General features: G+C 41.3%; 1 protein-coding gene across 2 annotated transcripts in view; it reads right to left on the reverse strand.

The window, feature by feature from the left end:
- Window positions 1-337: 337 nt before the first annotated feature.
- The window catches only part of ADSS2 (adenylosuccinate synthase 2), a 67,890-nt gene continuing 50,678 nt past the window's right edge, over window positions 338-17,549 (reverse strand). For both annotated transcript variants that reach the window (XM_030557028.1, XM_030557029.1), the window contains 5 exons: window positions 14,521-14,675; window positions 13,377-13,501; window positions 10,193-10,290; window positions 1,923-2,072; window positions 338-926 (listed from right to left, as the gene is read on the reverse strand). In XM_030557028.1, the coding sequence (XP_030412888.1) occupies window positions 874-926; window positions 1,923-2,072; window positions 10,193-10,290; window positions 13,377-13,501; window positions 14,521-14,675 (581 nt within the window). In that variant the 3' untranslated portion in view covers window positions 338-873. The remainder of the gene's footprint in view (window positions 927-1,922; window positions 2,073-10,192; window positions 10,291-13,376; window positions 13,502-14,520; window positions 14,676-17,549) is intronic.

Genomic DNA, 17,549 nt, shown 5'->3' on the forward strand with positions numbered 1-17,549 from the left:
TTGCTAGGGTAAAAGTTTTCCGACGAATGTGCACACGCGGCGCGCACACCTAACTGGAATGAATATGAGCAATCACTCGAAGAAGAATAAATATGCTTCCTTTTAATTAGCAAGAGATTTACTTTACTTTAATATTCACTCAAAGTAGAGAAGTGCAGAAAATTGTTTTAAAATTAATATTTTAAAACAATTAAATCAGAATAGTTCATAACTGTAAATGAACTTTATACAATATCAAATTTAGTTTTTTGCACATTTTCTGTAAACTTGTCTTAAGCCCCTTGCACACTTCCAACAGTTCGAATCACAACTTTTTTTGAACAAAAACCATCTCACACACAGTTTAGACAATATTTATAGCATTATAAAATCATCAGAATCCCTCTTTAATCACTCACTACAACAGCAGCCATAAAGAATACAACATATTTAGGAGTACAAATAATGAGGATGTAAAACCATTTGTGCAAAACTGCATTATTTTTACTGGTTAAGATTTCAGGGAAGTAACACCGCCAGAAGCATGGATACGACAATCAAGACAAAGTCAGGAAAATAATGTTACCTTCCATTTTCAAACATCAAGGATTATGTTATGAAGTAAATACTAGATGATAAAGAAAAAAGTCTGGTGGCACCATGTATAACAGTAAAGGAAAGTGTCCTGGAGATATTGCCAGTTGGATAGTGAGCTGATACAGGTAGAGGTCAAAGTCTTTCAGGAGTAGCAATCAGTTTGAGAAGCCAACTCTAACATCTCTTTCCATGCAAGATCTATCCTTCCAACATCTTCACTTTGTAGGTTACGAATAATACATGTAAGACTAAGCAGTCTTACTGAGGAGTGTGCTTTCTTCCACGCATCTGAAATCTTTAAAACATCTGGATCATTGACTCTCTGGATTTCCCTACTCCAATCCATTTAACTGCAAAAGAGGAAAGGATAACAAAATAGTTTGCACTGTTTTACCACAGAGGAATTCAAACTCAAAGCATGACATTCTGGCAAAGAAACAAAAAAGTTCTATGGCTGATGTAGAAGAATATGTTGCACTGATAGTATTGATAATTGCTATTAGAGAATGACATTTTGCATTTCTGTAGCACCACCACCACATTCACAGATCCTGAAGCACTTTGAAGTGCCTGATCTTGTGCCATTGACTTCAAATGGAGAATGGCCTAAAATAATAAATTCTCAAAAACCTTCTAAAATATGGAAATATCAGTTTTACAGATAGGGAAACTAAGCATATAGAAGTTGAGTGAGTTGCTGAAAGGTAACATTCTGTAACAGAACCAGGAATACAGCTCCCAACTCTCAATTTCTAGTTCTATCCTTTGATCATAAAACCATCTTTCTTCAGAGTAAATCATTCAGTACTAGTTTAGGACTGATTTAGTGTCTTACTTCTTAGTAAGTCCCAATGAAGTCAATAGACTACTCACAGAAGAAAACATTGATAACTAAACATAAGGTTGGCAGAACTGAATCCTTATTAGTATAATAAGAGTGACTAAACAAATATTGCATTCAGCTTTTCTGTTTTCAAAGTCCTACAAATAGGATTTTTCCTATTGGACAAGCATTGTTGTTGTTTTTTAAAACAAACATGCAAACAGAACAGTGTTCATGTCAGTACTCAAAATCAGTTGACAAATTATCATAATCCAGCACTGCAAATTTAGACCACACACATATACTGGAAACATTTTAGAGGTTGATCCCCTTTTAGATTTTGCAGCTAAATGAGGCTCAGCATTAAAATGTCTAAGTACAAAAGAGTCACTTTAAAGCTTATTATTCTAGCATTCTGGGTGCTCGTTAAGTTATTTTTAGCATCCGACGGTCAAGGGAGTTAAATTTAAGTTACTTCTATTTCACATAGGTTTCTTGAAGCAGGAAAGTTTGCTGTACTTACCAGGAATGCCAAGCTCCATTTCTATAAAGCGAACATAGTTCTGTGCATTTACAGGCAGTTCATCAAATGTTCTTGCATTTGATATGTCTGTGTCCCATCCTGGGAATGTCACATACTGAACCTCTACTTTATTTAAGACTTCCTGGTTTGCTAAGGAAACAAAGAATAAGTACTTATACAGTGAATATTAAATTATACAGAAATTGTATATATATTTTTACAGAACCAATCATATAGCTAGAAGTCATTTTATCAAGCATCTTGTTTTACTGATGGTGACCTCAGAAAAGGAGCTTGCTTAATATTGCCTGAGCTTGAGAAATACTGCAAGCACAATAGTGTGAAATGACCCATAGTTTAAAAGGTGGTAAAATAATGAGGATTCTCTTAATCAGGAGTAGATTTCAATTGCTCTCCCTGACATGGAGTCAGACATTGGCCTACATTATTTTAAACCATGGGTGTCTGTTGTTTAAGAATACTTAAGAGCTTATTACATAGTAGAAAGTTCTCTTATGTTAGAATCTAACCCACTCTAACACAAATTCAGATTTAATGTGCCCGCCATCCTGTATATACCAGTATTTCACAATGGCACAGGTATTAAAAACAGACTTGTATATTGTTGCAAAGTATTCGGACTTATCCTCCACTTCAAGTGAGACACATTACAACTGAGATCAGCTGAGGCACTCGAGCTAAGTAGCCCAGTGGATTAAATGGGAGAAGACTGTAGGTGAGACAGTCTTAGTGAAGTATCAGAGGGGTAGCCGTGTTAGTCTGGATCTGTAAAAGCAGCGAAGAATCCTGTGGCACCTTATAGACTAACAGACGTTTTGGAGCATGAGCTTTCGTGGGTGAATACCCTCTTCGTATGAACATAATTTGTTGGGAAATAGTTAACATGGCTTTTGTAAAGGGAAATCACGCCTCCCCAGTCTACTAGAATTCTTTGAGGGGGTCAACAAGCATGTGGACAAAAGAGATCCAAGGGATATAGTGTATTTAGATTTTCAGAAAGATTTTGACAAGGTCCCTCACCAAAGGCTCTAAAGCAAAATAAGCAGTCATGGGATAAGAGGGAAGGTTCTCTCATGGATTGATAACTGGTTAAAAAATAGGAAACAAAGGGTAGGAATAAATGGTCAGTTTTCAGAATGGAGAGAGGTAAATAGTGATGTCCCCCAGGGATCTGTACTTGGCCCAGTCCTATTTAACATATTCATAAGCGATCTGGAAAAAAGGGTAAACTGTGAGGTGGCAAAATCTGCAGATGATACAAAATCATTCAAGATAGTTAAGTCCCAGGCAGACTGTGAAGAGTTACAAAAGGATCTCACAAAACTGGGTGACTGGGCAACAAAATTGCAGATGAAAAACACTGTTGATAAATACAAAGTAATGCATATTGGAAAACAATCTTAACTATACATATACAATGATGGGGTCTAAATTAGCTGTTACCACTCAAGAAAGAGATCTTGGAGTCATTGTGGATAGTTCTCTGAAATCATCTTTAGAGTTATTTACTCCTCATAATACAAGAACAAGGGGCCATCAAATGAAATTAATAGGTAGCAGGGTTTAAAACAAACAAGAAAGTATTTTTTCACGCAACGCACTGTCAACCTCTGGAACTCCCTGCCAGAGGGTGTTGTGAAGGCCAGTACTATAACAGGGTTGAAAAGGAAGCTAGATAGATTCATGGAAGATAGGTCCATCAATGGCTATTAGCCAGGATGGGCAGAAATGGTGTCCCTGGCCTCTGTTTGCCAGAAACGGATTGGGTGACAGGGCATGGATCACTTGACGATAACCTGTCTGTTCATTCCCTTTGGGGCACCTGCCATTGGCCACTAACAGAGGACAGGATACTGGGCTTGATGGACCTTTGGTCTAACCCAGTATGGCCGTTCTTATGTTCCCAGGTGAATAAAGGTGCAGTGAAGTTAATGCATATTAGGGACTTCACTTCATATTCTTATATTTTGAAGTTTTATAGGAACGTCTGGATGTCAAGACAGACCAACTTAAAAGAATTACATCATGCCTTTTGGAGAAATAAAGCACATTTTAAAGAACTGCTCATGTATTCCCAGGTTTTCAGAAGAATTCACTAAGGTCAATGCTGAGTATTCTTGAAAACCAGCCAGATCTTGACCAGACAGGCCAAATGTCTTTGTCCTGTCCAGCAAATACCAGCAAAGTTAACTAAATATACAATTTGTCAACTACATCAATAAGAATGTGCTATGGGGACGGCATTAAAAAAAAACAAAAAAAAACAACCTACACTAGCTAGATGCCCTCAATAGCGCAGAATTCCTGAATAGGTAAATTTTATTAGTTTGTTACTGGCATTATTGCTTTGTTCTCTAGAAAAGGAACAGAAAAATTTCTTGCCAATAATTTCCTTTCTGCTAGCAATGTCTCCCACAATTCTTGATGTCTGGCCTGCTCTTCTCTGACTGCAGCTCATGGAGGCGGATCAGAGTTTTGGATACACATGTTCTGGCCACGCCCCCTTAGTTCCTACTTGCCTTCAGATGAGTTATTCCCAAGCTGTAACACTTTCATAACATTATTAACAAACATTCTAGAGATAACAAAATAACTATGTACATTAGACAAGGAAGATGGTCTTATGGTAACAATTCTGCTTAATATCTGACTCTTGAACCATGAGACATCCATGGTGAATAGAACTGTGGGAGATGCTGCTAGCAGAAAGGAAATCATCAGTAAGACATTCTCCGTTCCGCATCCTAGCATCTCCCACAATTCCTGATGTCTGGGAAGTAGCGAGCAGTGAACAGATGTAGAGAGGGTTATAGAAAAAGGTCAGAAAATGGAAAACTGTATCCCTACCCATCTCTAAATACTTGCTCAAAGGCCAAAATCATATCCGGGCAAGCACCTACACCACTTTCCTGCCAAAGGATGCATCTGCAGAGAATAGGATGTGCAGTGCGTGATAAAGGTGGCAGCATTTGACTTGGTGGGCGCCTTACAAATTTCTGCTGTGAATTCATTTCCTCTTTCTGCCCACCAGGTCATCAGGGATCGCATGGAGTGTGCCCTGAATCCTTCTAGAACCAGAATCTCTGATATCTGGTATGTTTCCACAATGCACAGTCTAACCCACCAAGCAATAGAGGACTTGGAAGCTCTGAGTCCTTGGAATTTTGACTGAAAGGATACAAACAGAACACCTGATCTTTTTGTGGACCTTTGAGGTAAATTTTCAGAGCCCTTTGGGCATCTAAGCTGTGACATCTCCTCAGTGAGATGCTGTGGCTTTGGACAGAATGAAGGTAGAATCACCTCTTGGGAAGAGTGGAAAGACCACCTCACCTTCAGGGAAAAATGCTTTCTGAGTTCTGAACACCATCTTGTCCTCATGAAACATGCAGTAAGATTCCTGCATAGAGAGCACTGACAGCTCCAACACTTGTCTGGCGGATGTGATGGCTATCAGAAATCAAGTTGTGATGGACAAATACAATGCTGACAAATTGACATCAAGGGAACCAAAGGACCATTTGTCAGGGCTTTCAGTACAAGTGGCCCACTTGAGAAAAAAAGAGGTCTTATTGCTGTCTTGGATAACTGGATCACCTTAAGCAATCTGGCTACCTGGGGATTCTCTGCCAGAGAACTTGTTAATTATGTGAACATCACACATTGGGAAGACACCTGACATGCAGAGGTGCTACGTTGGAGACTTTGATAAAGCCTTTTTAGAGAAAATCCAAGAATTCTAGGTTGTCTTGGATTTCTAGGGTTTGCTTCACGTTCCTGGCACCAGCTGCAAAACCAGGTCCCAATAGAGGAGTGTGCTTTCAAGTCAATACTACTCTAGAAGTGTTCTGATGGCTTTGGAAGATAACGAGACCTCTGCTTCCCTTTCAATAACCAGGCTGTCAGATGCAGCCAATTTGGTTACAGATGAAGAAGAGGACCTTGTGGGCAGATGTCTTGTCTCTTTGGGAGCTGCAGTGGTGGTCCCAATTTCAGCTCTCTCAGGTCCGAAAACCAGGGTCTCCTTCACCAATGGGGTGGTACCAATATTATTGTCACCTGTTCTCATTTTATTTTCTAAACCACCTTCCCTAATAATGAGAAGGGTGGAAATGCATAGAGGAGGCCCTGTGGCCATTTGTGTGATTAGGTATCTGTCCTCAGGTAAGCTGGGGTCTACTTCCCTAGTGAAGTACTTATTCTCTTTGTGTTCACGTGATTTGTGTATAGGTTGGTTGAGAGCAGACTGAATGACTGGACAATTAACTCGACAACTTCCCGATTCATACACCACTTGGAGTTGTTCACCTTGTGCCTGTTGAGCCAGTCCACCTTCTGGTTCAGATCTCCCTTTATGTGAACTGCCCTGAGGGAGAGGAGAGAATGTTCTGCCCACTGCATGATTTCCTTTGCTTCAGCATGTAGCACTGCCTTTCTTGCTAACACCTTTGGCATACACTTGTGTGACCGTGATGGTGTTGTCTGACCTAATCAGGACTGGTTCCCCTCTAGGCTAGACTGGAACATTTGTAGCACCAGCTTGACAACTCTCAGTTCTAAAAGGCTTATGTTATAGGTCCTTCCTCCAGGTTCCAGATACCTTGAGCTGGTTGGGACCCCAAGTGTGTTCCCCAGCTCTCCAACCTGGCAATAGTTGTGAGGATCAGGGGAATCTGGAAGGCACATGAGTGGCCTTGCAGGCACTGGTCTGACTACCATTTTAAGGAGCTGATTATCTATGCTGGAACCCTCACTTGATCTTTCAAGCATTCCGGGAAGTAGTACCATACATTTTAGATGAAGCCTTGAAGGCTCCTGATGTGTGACTGGGCCCAAGAAGGCTCGGTGCAATGGCTGGTCTCTTGCAGTTCTAAAACAATGCGAAGTCTTGAATCTTCTGGACCTCTCCAGAAATGGATGTATCCTTGCCATCAAAGTGTCTGTGTCCATTTCCAAGTGAGTTGTTTGGGTAGACAGATTCAAGGAACTTTTCTCGACATTGATAATAAAGCCATGAGCCTGTAGATTCAAGGTCAGACGTAGCTCTGTGTGCAGCTGCTGGGGATGAAGCTCTAGTTAAGATGTCAACCAGGAAGGGATACATGTGGATCTCCTATGATCTGGGTTTGCTATGATTATCATCAACATCTTTGTAAAGACCCAGGGGGGCAAGGACAAGCCGAATCAGAGATATTGATAATACGTCCTCCCACAAGCAAACCTTACAAACTTGCAATGGCTGGGTAGTGACAGGGATGTGGAAGTATGCATCCACCAGATTCACTGAAGTCAGAATGGCCCCCTGGCCTGACATTGTAGAGGTCAGGGTCTCCATCTGAAACTTTGTTTTCTTTATCCACTTGTTGGATTTTGTAATATCTAGAACAGATTCCCCTGTACACTTCTGAACAATAAAGATGATGGAGTAGAACCCCAAGAATCTTTCTTCTGAGGAAACACTTTCTATTACTCCCATATCCAGGAGGTGAGAAATTTCATTCTGGATTAGACTGCACTTTACAGGATCATTCAAAATTGGGGACTCAGTGAAAAACGGATGGGGTGGAGCCCATAACTTGGAGTATTCCTGACTAACTATATATCTTCCTGACCCACTGGTCCATGGTCAAAGCAACCATTCCTCCAGGGCTTTCTTCCCAAACCCCGGTTCCATGCCTTTCCTCTGGAGAACCTTCTGTCTGTCTCTTTCCTGTTATTTCCACAAGGATGAAAGGAATGCCTTTGCCTGATGGCCAGCCCATACTCTCTCTCAAAAGCATGGTGTGGCATCCAAAAGGACTGTTTAGATCTCGCAGCATTGTCTGCCACTACCTTCTCTAGCTTCTCTCAGAAGGGTTCCCATGAATTTGGGAGAGCACAGAACCTGTTTCAAGTGGCTATCCACCTTCCAGGAATGGAGCCATAGGTGGCACCTGGTCACTGAGCTGGAGGTCATGGCTTTGTCCGAGAATGTCATTGCTTCCCGACGCTGTTGCCAGGGAAGCTCTCTTTAAACGAGAGCCAAAGGTAGGGTGATTTCAATATTCGAGGGCTCTGAGATCTTCCAGCCAGGAGAAAGATGCCCTCACAAAGCAAGCAGCTGCTAGGAATGCCCAGAGGGAGGCTAAGAAGGCCTCAAAAATCTTTGAGAGAAAAATGGAGGCCACTCTCTGTGGGGCCTTTAGAACTCCTCTTCTGAGGGGATAACTATATATTTAACCAGAGATACTATGCAGCATCAACTTTTGGTATCTCAGTATTCAGGACTTTTGGTTCCTAAATCCTACAGAACATAAGATCATTTCTGTTAATGTGCTTGCTCCTGTCTGGCTTATCCCATTCATCCCCAATTACTTCGTCAAAGGAGCAGTATAGGAGAATCACAGCCTCAGGGGAGGATTTTGAGGGGAGAAATTTGCTCAGAGGCTTACTCTTGGAATTAGCCTTCAATTTCTCAGGAGGAAAAAGCTTTACTGAGTCTTTCCCTGGTCCTGATAGGAGACAGAGCCCAACAATTCACCCTTCTCTATGGAGGAGGGGCAGGAAGAGGAATCAGAGGACTCATACCTCCTAAATCTTCTACACCTTTTCTTTCCCTTTTCACACTTTGATTTATTTGCTTTTTTAGCTTGCTTTGAGAGCTTACAAGCTCTGTCACAGCTTTGGTGAGGCCTTTTGCAGCTAGCCTTGCTAAGAGCCTGAAATTCTTTCCTGAGAGCTCTTTTTGAGTCCTTGCCTGCTGGGTCTGATTCCATCATGGAAGTGGGAGGGAAACCTTTTCCAAAGCCTTCCTGGCCAAACTGGGAAGGATAGAGAGTGCTTCTGAACTCTGCTTTTCCCAGGGTGCTCTAGACCAATTTTAGAATGGGGTCCACTGCAGGTCTGCCTTCTGGTCCCAAGGGGTCCCTGGGACTACCCAAAGTTGACTGAGGTCCTCCTCATCCTTGGAGTTCTTCCCTGCTCTGCCCATAAACTCCTGGTCCATTTTTCTCCATGTTGGAGCTGCAGATGCTCAGGTGGGTAGAGGCTGGGTACAATTCACCATCCGTTGAGCTTGCAGTTTCACAGATGCAGCACCATTTGGATTTAATTTGTTGCTTTTTTAGACTGCTCTACCATACCTGGAAGCTGCAGAGGAGCCAGTATGGAGCAATGCAGCTGATGTTCCAGGGTGTTCCAACATCTGGCTAAAAATGGCCTGGGGGAGTAGGGGCAGGGAGGAAGTCTACTGCTCACTACTGCCCCAAATTTTGACCAAAAAAATCCCCTTTAGGCAGATGTGAAGGCAGGAGCTGTAAAAACCACCATCCATACGCTGCCACAGAGGAACAGAAACTAGAAGCAAGCAGGAGTCAAGAGGGGATGGCCTGACCATGAGATTCTAAAACTATGATCCACTTCCATGAACTACAGAGAGGAGTGCATCCCAGATGTCAAGAATTGTGGACTGCAGGAAAAAAAAATTCAAAGCTTTACTGGAATAAGCTGATCAATAACTATCCAAAGGAGATATTTAATAATCATGAGATAAAGTCATCAAGTAGAGTTTCTAAGGCTTTTCTTTAAAACATTTTTATCACATCTCTATAAGTCATCATGTATGTGGTACTGAGATCCTCATACATGATCCATGCAATTACATTTGATTATCTCATCTGCTACTGATTAATCTTTGCCAGTACTACATTAAAACATTAAAACCCCCTAAGCAGCTTCAAACATTCTTCAGGTAATAACTTGTGACCCTTTAGTACTAGAATTTTACACATACTAGAAAGTGAAAAATCCTAGCTCTTCCATTCCCACAGAAGCACCCATCAATATCTGGAGATATTAAACCTTAAAAATGCAATATTACTATGCATGGAAAAATACTATTTTGAATAAATTTATAATATCTAAATTTATTAGTTCTAATTCTTCCCTCCCTCTGTGACTTGTATAGTTAGATTCATGTAATAAATTAGGATGAATAAAAGGTAGCAAAAGAATAAATAGTATCAAGAGTAAAAAATATTAGGCATTTTAAAATTATTTTTTCTGCAAATTATTTGGCAGACAGAAGAAATACAGGATGTAGTGTGAATGCCTTTTGAGTGCCTACACTCATTGAGATGACATGTATCGCTTTGGCACTTCTGCACCCCATGAGCTTCCAATTGCACAAGTTTTATCTACATATACACCCTTTTTAAAGCACTCTGAACACTTTATGACCTCTCAATACAGTAATTATAAAACAGACTCACCAGGAAAATGAGGTATGATTTCACCATTTAGTATGTAAGCAACTCCAACTTTGATTTCTGGAAATACATCCAAGATATCCAATTTCATAACAGCCAATCTATTTTTTTTTTTAAAAAAGGAAAAAACAAAAACAAGCCCTTTCTCTGTTAATGACATTTTATAAACTAAGTTATTGGGCTAAAACTTAACTACATTTCTTTCCACTTGTCACATAAAATATTAAGCTCCAAAGCAACTATGAATCAAATGAGGAATAATTTTTTGTATGTTTAATAATGGAAGTTGTTGTTTCTATTGTTTTTTCATTGTTTTAAAAAAAGGTCCATGCCTATAAAGTAAGATACAAGCAAGACAGCTGTTGGATTGATACAAAATCTATTGAAATCAATGGGAGCCTTTGGCCCAGATCCTGAATTATGCCCTATTTCACATAATTATGATAAGATCATAATTCAAGGGACAGACTTTCCCCCTCTTACACAAAATGAATGGTCTACAGCTTTAATGGAACAATTACAGTGGATGAGAAGCTGGATATGAGTCAGAAGTGTGCCTTTGTTGCCAAGAAGGCTAACTGCATATTGGGCTGCATTAATGGGAGCACTGCCAGTAGATCGAGGGAACTGATTATTCCTCTCTAGTTAGCAGTGGTGAGGCCACATCTGAAGTATTGCATTCAGTTTTGGGCCCCCCACTACAGAAAGGATGTGGACAAATTGCAGAGAGTCCAGCAGAGGACATAGGGGGTTGGGGAACATGACTTATGAGGAGAGGCCGAGAGAACTGGGCTTATTTAGTCTGCAGAAGAGAAGAGTGAGGGGGAGGATTTGATAGCAACCTTCAACTACCTGAAGGGGGGTTCCAAAGAGGGTGGAGCTAGGCTGTTCTCAGTGGTGGCAGATAACAGAACAAGGAGCCATGGTCTCAAGTTGCAGTGGGGAAGGTCTAGGTTGGATATTAGGAAAAATGATTTCACTAGGAGATTGGCAAAGCACTGGAATGGGTTACCTAGGGAGGTGGTAGAATCTCCATCCTTAGAGGTCCTTGACAAAGCCCAGGCTGGGACGATTTAGTTGGGGTTGTTCCTGCTTTGAGCAGGAGGTTGAACCAGGTGACCTCCTGAGGTCTCTTCCAACCCTAATCTTCTATGATTCTAATTACTTAGGCTGCTTTGTTTACTTTGACTTTCAACAGTCACATTAACATCTCTCATAGAAAGCAATAGGACAATTACATAGATTTCTCACAGCATCTCTTTTCATCTCATTCAAAGGAGCCAAGAAGCATAGAACAATATATTTTATGATCACTTCCATATTTTTTTATTTTAAATGTGTGATTGACAAATTGGGAGTTAATCTAGTACACTAATTTAAAAAGGTCCACAAAAACTTAGCTCAGTTATTTGATGTATAACTAAGTAACAAATATGTGGTGAAAGCATTAACTAATTTTGGATAAATTTAGTTCAAATGAGATAAAGCAATCTTGAGGTGTGTCTAATGAATAGCTTCTAATATATTTGTTCAGCAAGTTGTTATATGAACAGAGTTGAAATTAAACATTAAAAGCACTGTTCAAACATGGAACTAGATGCACAGATAACCAAAACTGGGCAACTTTTAAAATGTTACTTGCCCAAAAGTAGACAAGAACAAAGAAAAATGAATGGGAAATTTTAAATAAAGATTTACATCTACACTGCTCCATCTGTTATGCTAGACCAGGGACCAGCAACCTTTCAGAAGTGGTGTGCCGAGTCTTCATTTATTCACTTTAATTTAAGGTTTCGCATGCCAGTAATACATTTTAACGTTTTTAGAAGGTCTCTTTCTGTAAGTCTATAATATATAACTAAACTATTGTATGTAAAAGTAAATAAGGTTTTAAAAATGTTTAAGAAACATCACTGAAAATTAAATTAAAATGCAGAGCCCCTCGGAGTGGTGGCCAGGACCCGGGCAGCGTGACTCCCACTGAAAATCAGCTCGCATGCCACCTTCGGCAACCGTGCCATAGGTTGCCTACCCCTGCACTAGAAGTTTCATCTGAGCTTTATTTCAATGCTACTTGATTTTAATTAAAAATTTCTCAGAGGTAATTTGCAGAGTTTTAAATTGAAAGTTTTGTATTCATTTAAATCTACTCCTTGGCATCTAGTACCACTGGCTATTATATACTAAAGCTCCCCAGCTCTAGAATCATGAAGTGCCCTCAGATGCTTAAAAAAATAAAAAAAGAGAGGGAGGATGGAGAGAGAAGTGCTAAGTAATATGAACCAAATGCAAACAGTTCTTGGAATTGCACGAATAGCGAGTCATTTTGTACTGTTATTAGAGAGACAGGTAGAGAAAACTTCAAAAAAGTATGTGAATCACTGAAATATAGACAGATAACACAAATTCGGGGGGGCGGAAGGTATTTTAACCTTCATGCAGTTTTTCTGTACATGTATTTTTCAGAGCCATTTCTGCTGCTACTTGTGTGTTAATAAAATTCTATGTCATGGGGAAGCAGCTCCTAAGAGTGGGGACAGGGAGAAAAGTGAAAGATATGTTCAGAATATCAGGGCATCTGATCTGAGACTGACATGATACGGTTAAGTATATTTTTTAAAAACAACTTGCAAATTAATGATATTTCTAGTGTCTTCTGACATTAGCACTAACTATACACTATATTGACAAGACAGACTAATATTAAAGTGGTAGCCTATTTCTCATGGCATACAAAAGCTAGAAACAAGTTTAGAAAATATACATGTTGGAATGTAGACTGAAGTTATTTTATACCTTTACACAATATTTTAGTGCAAATATTCAAAGTATTTTAGTACATTCAAATATACCTTAAAATACCACATTGGACCCAAAAATGAGAAGTGTCATATATAAGTTCTTATCTTTAAAAAACATAAGTATAGAAGATGGAGGTATCATATATATTGTTCACAATTCACTATCACTTTGCACAAAAGAGACGGAATCAGCTGCTAAGCTAACACCCAAGGTATGTAACTTTTCAGGCTGATTAAACTTTTATAACATTCATTTGAATAGAACCATTTTCTACCAATGCTGGTGAGAGTTTCATAAGAGTTACTTACTAGGAACTGTACAGTTTGCTATAATCCATGTTACGCTACTTATGAAAGCCAATTTGTCAGCACCCCAGAATACTCACGCAGTAAATCCATTAATCATATGGGCATATCGTAGTAACACAAGATCCAGCCAGCCACATCTTCTTTTTCTACCAGTGGTCACGCCAACCTCCTTACCTCGTTTCTGCAGCAATTCTCCAATTTCCTGATGGAAGATTTTCATGTCTATTAGCACAGCTAACAAAATATTGTAATAACCTTAAAGGTCTCCCATGATGCACAAAACTATCCATCAAGATAAAAATACAAACAAGTACCCTTACTATTGCTAGTGGGGTTTTTATTTTTTTGTTTTTTTTTTGTTTTTAAACGTAAGAATGCTAGTTAAGCAAACCATTTTCTCAACACGACATTTTCATTCAGTTATGTCAGTGGTCCCCAACCTTTTTGGCTGGCAGGTGCCAATCGAAGGACCACTGCGGCAGTGAGGCACCCGTCGAAATGCTACTGAATTTCGGCAGCATTTCGACGGCAATGCCTCTCGATGATGTCGCTTGCCGTTGACAAGCGTTGTCATTGAGAGGCGTCCCAGCAGAAATGACGCTGCGGCATTTCGACGGGTGCTCTCCCGGGGGCCAGGATGCGGGCGTATTAAGATGCCCCCGCAGGTGCCATGGCACCCGCGGGCACCGCGTTGGGGACCCCGAGCTATGTAATGCCTAACCTATTTCTTCACAACAATGTTATGAAGCTTAATGAAGTCTGAGATACTTGGCAATCAGACTGCCAGTGCTGCAAATTCAGCTGAGGATCAAAAAGGCAAGCTGTTTTTGGTGCAGAATCTTTACTCTTGGTGGCTTGCCTTTTTACAACTTGACCTTCATTACAATTTTGCTGCTGGTGCATATGATAGAATAAAATTCATCTACCTCTCTGTCAGCATTAATGGTTCTGCAGAACTAAAAAATATGCAACAACTTTATAAAATAAACACAGATGGATCACTGCGCCCAGGCAGCAGATTTGTTAACTGAGGAGGTTACTTTTCAGAGTATAGCAGTATTTTAAGGCAAGAAATGCCACTAAGTCTCATGCAGAATCTGATGCTGGTGATAGTTTTATACAGGCCATAATATGCCCTTAGCTTTAAGGAGTATTACTGGCTAAACCTATGAAACACATCCAGTTATTTTCCCACTTGTTGATCATATGAGTAATGCTTACATTATCTTGTTCTGTAGGAAAGGCACCGATTCCAACTCTAGTTGTATATGCTTTTACAACTCCATATACTTCCCCAACATTCTGAGGCGGCATGCCCAAACCTGTGCAAACGCCTCCAACTGTACAATTCGAAGAGGTCACAAAAGGATACGTCCCTAATTAAACAAAAAATAAATACATTAGAGGAGAACTGAAAAGTGCTACCATACTTTCTGAGAAAGAAAAACACACTGGTCCTTAAATTATTTTTAAAGTTAGTTAACCATATATAGGGTAATGTCACATCTATTGGGAAGAGATCATTGGTGGATTTTGTAAAGCTATGAAGAACACCAAAATGAATACAGTTTGCAGTTAGGTTCTCTTTTTCATATTTAATGAATTCCTAATTTTCTTCTGTGCAATGTGCATTCCTGCCCCCACTGAAAACAACAGATTTACCCTGACATCAATTAGCACAGGATCAAGCCCAAAGAGTGAAGCAACTTTCAAGGGACATGCAAGCCAAAAATTGGCATGAGTCACCTGAAAGTACTGTGTCTATTACATAGTACATTCACTCACAGCCAAAAAATAAATTAATAGAGGATTTTGAAAGGAGATTGAAGGCATGTCTACACTGCATACAACTGGCATGAGCATACATGTAACTACAAACTGCAGTGTCCACACTGTGGTATGTAGCTACATATGGCCATTGTGAAAGTAGAATGAATTATATTGTAAAAATAAGAATGGATTAAAGAAATGTTATATATACCTTTAAGCAGAAATAAGAAATGTTGAAATACAGGTGCCAGGAAAAGAAACACTAGGCATAAACAAGGGTGCTAACTGCAAAACATTAACAGAAGATCGGTAATAGTAAGGAAATAAGATATGCATGTCTAGCCCAGATAAACTTATCAGATTCTGCTTCCTTTGTTATCTTGTTAAATTCTCGCCCTTTTAGCTGTATAAATAAGATAATTTGTCTCTTGCATGGTGCTCACATTATCTCGGTGTTATTAGCAGAGCGCTGTGCAAATAAAACAGAGTGGTCTGACAAACTGTGAGTCCCGAGTCTAACTTTGACACCATGAAAGGGTCTGGTGGGGGGCAGGCAGTGGGGAAAAGTTCTGACAGTTCCCCACTGCTGGAACCTCTCCTCGCCACAGAGAGCTGCTGGAGCCTTTCCACGCTGAGTCTTTCCCTGAACTGCTATGGAGTGGCACTGCTTGGGGGCCTAGAGAACTGTGTAGGATACATACCCTAAGGATTCAGGGGTGTCTTCAAATCTTCTTGCCTAAGCAATGCCTCACTGTCTACACTACTATTTATACCTGTGTTATCACAGCGTGCAGTGTATGTACTCTCCATGTCGCTGTAAGGAGATGCAGCACAGATATACACCTTCAGAAAACACTAACATGCAAGAAAATACAGTATTTGCTATCTCAAATGTAGAGGTATAGCATGGAGAAAGTAGTTCTCTCAGGGCTTGTCTACATCAGAAAGTTGCAGCGCTGGTGAGGGAGTTACAGCGCTGCAACTTAGGAGGTGTACACATCTGCAGGGCACCACCAGCGCTGCAACTCCCTGTTTGCAGCGCTGGCCGTACTCCCGTTTTGTCTCGGGTGTAGAGGATCCAGCGCTGGTGATCCAGCGCTGGTAATCAAATATAGACACTTACCAGCGCTTTTCTTGACCTCCGTGGAATAAGCAGGTATCCCAGCATACCTGAGGAAGCCTCTGGTAATCAAGCTGGTCTCCTTCCCCGGCTTGCTCTCGCGTTCCCCGAACCCCGAGCAAGCAGGTCTCCTTCCCTGCAGTTTGCAGGGTGGTTCGGGGAACGCGAGAGCAAACCGCGGCGAAGCTGGTCTCCTTTCCCGGTTTGCTCTCGCGTTCCCCGAACCCCCGAGCAAGCAGGTCTCCTTCCCTGAGGTTTGCAGGGTGGTTCGGGGAACACGAGAGCAAACCGCGGCGAAGCTGGTCTCCTTTCCTGGTTTGCTCTCGCGTTCCCCGAACCCCCGAGCAAGCAGGTCTCCTTCCCTGCGGTTTGCAGGGTGGTTCGGGGAACGCGAGAGCAAACCGCGGCGAAGCTGGTCTCCTTTCCCAGTTTGCTCTCTCGTTCCCCGAACCCCGAGCAAGCAGGTCTCCTTCCCTGAGGTTTGCAGGGTGGTTCGGGGAACGCGAGAGCAAACCGCGGCGAAGCTGGTCTCCTTTCCCGGTTTGCTCTCGCGTTCCCCGAACGCGCGAGCAAGCAGGTCTCCTTCCCTGCGGTTTGCACGGGGGTTCGGGGAACGCGAGAGCAAACCGCGGCGAAGCTGGTCTCCTTTCCCGGTTTGCTCTCTCGTTCCCCGAACCCCCGAGCAAGCAGGTCTCCTTCCCTGCGGTTTGCAGGGTGGTTCGGGGAACGCGAGAGCAAACCGCAGCGAAGCTGGTCTCCTTTCCCGGTTTGCTCTCGCGTTCCCCGAACCCCCCTTGAAGCCGCCCAACAGCGCTGCAGTGTGGCCACATCTAACACCACTTGCAGCGCTGGTTGCTGTAAGTGTGGCCACTCTGCAGCGCTGGCCCTATACAGCTGTACTAATACAGCTGTAACAACCAGCACTGCAAAATTTTAGATGTAGACATGGCCAAAGATTACCGGATTAAGGAAGGTTGTGCAGGTAGTCAGGCACAGAACCCAGATTTTCGGACTCAAGGCCCTATGCCTTCATCACAAAATCATTGTTACCCTATAAGGTTCTACCTACACTGATTTAAAACATGATAGAAGTGTACAATAATGGCTGGAACGTCAGGCAGGTAGTTCATAAGCCATGTAGGTAAAAAAACACTATCTTTATTTTAAGAAGCTCACAAAAGCCTGTAATATTGCATACTTTGAAGTATTTTAGTAATTTACACTAAAAATATCTTGTCATACTGTAAAATAAAATGTATATAGAAAGAACATCACTGCTTGCTAGCTCAGTTCTTTTCACAAAGTATTTTCACAGCTCTGCTCCACAACTGTGAGCTATGAAATATGACTTTTATAAATG

The sequence above is a fragment of the Gopherus evgoodei genome, chromosome 3 (assembly GCF_007399415.2).
Source record: "Gopherus evgoodei ecotype Sinaloan lineage chromosome 3, rGopEvg1_v1.p, whole genome shotgun sequence".
NCBI classification, from domain to species: domain Eukaryota; kingdom Metazoa; phylum Chordata; order Testudines; family Testudinidae; genus Gopherus; species Gopherus evgoodei.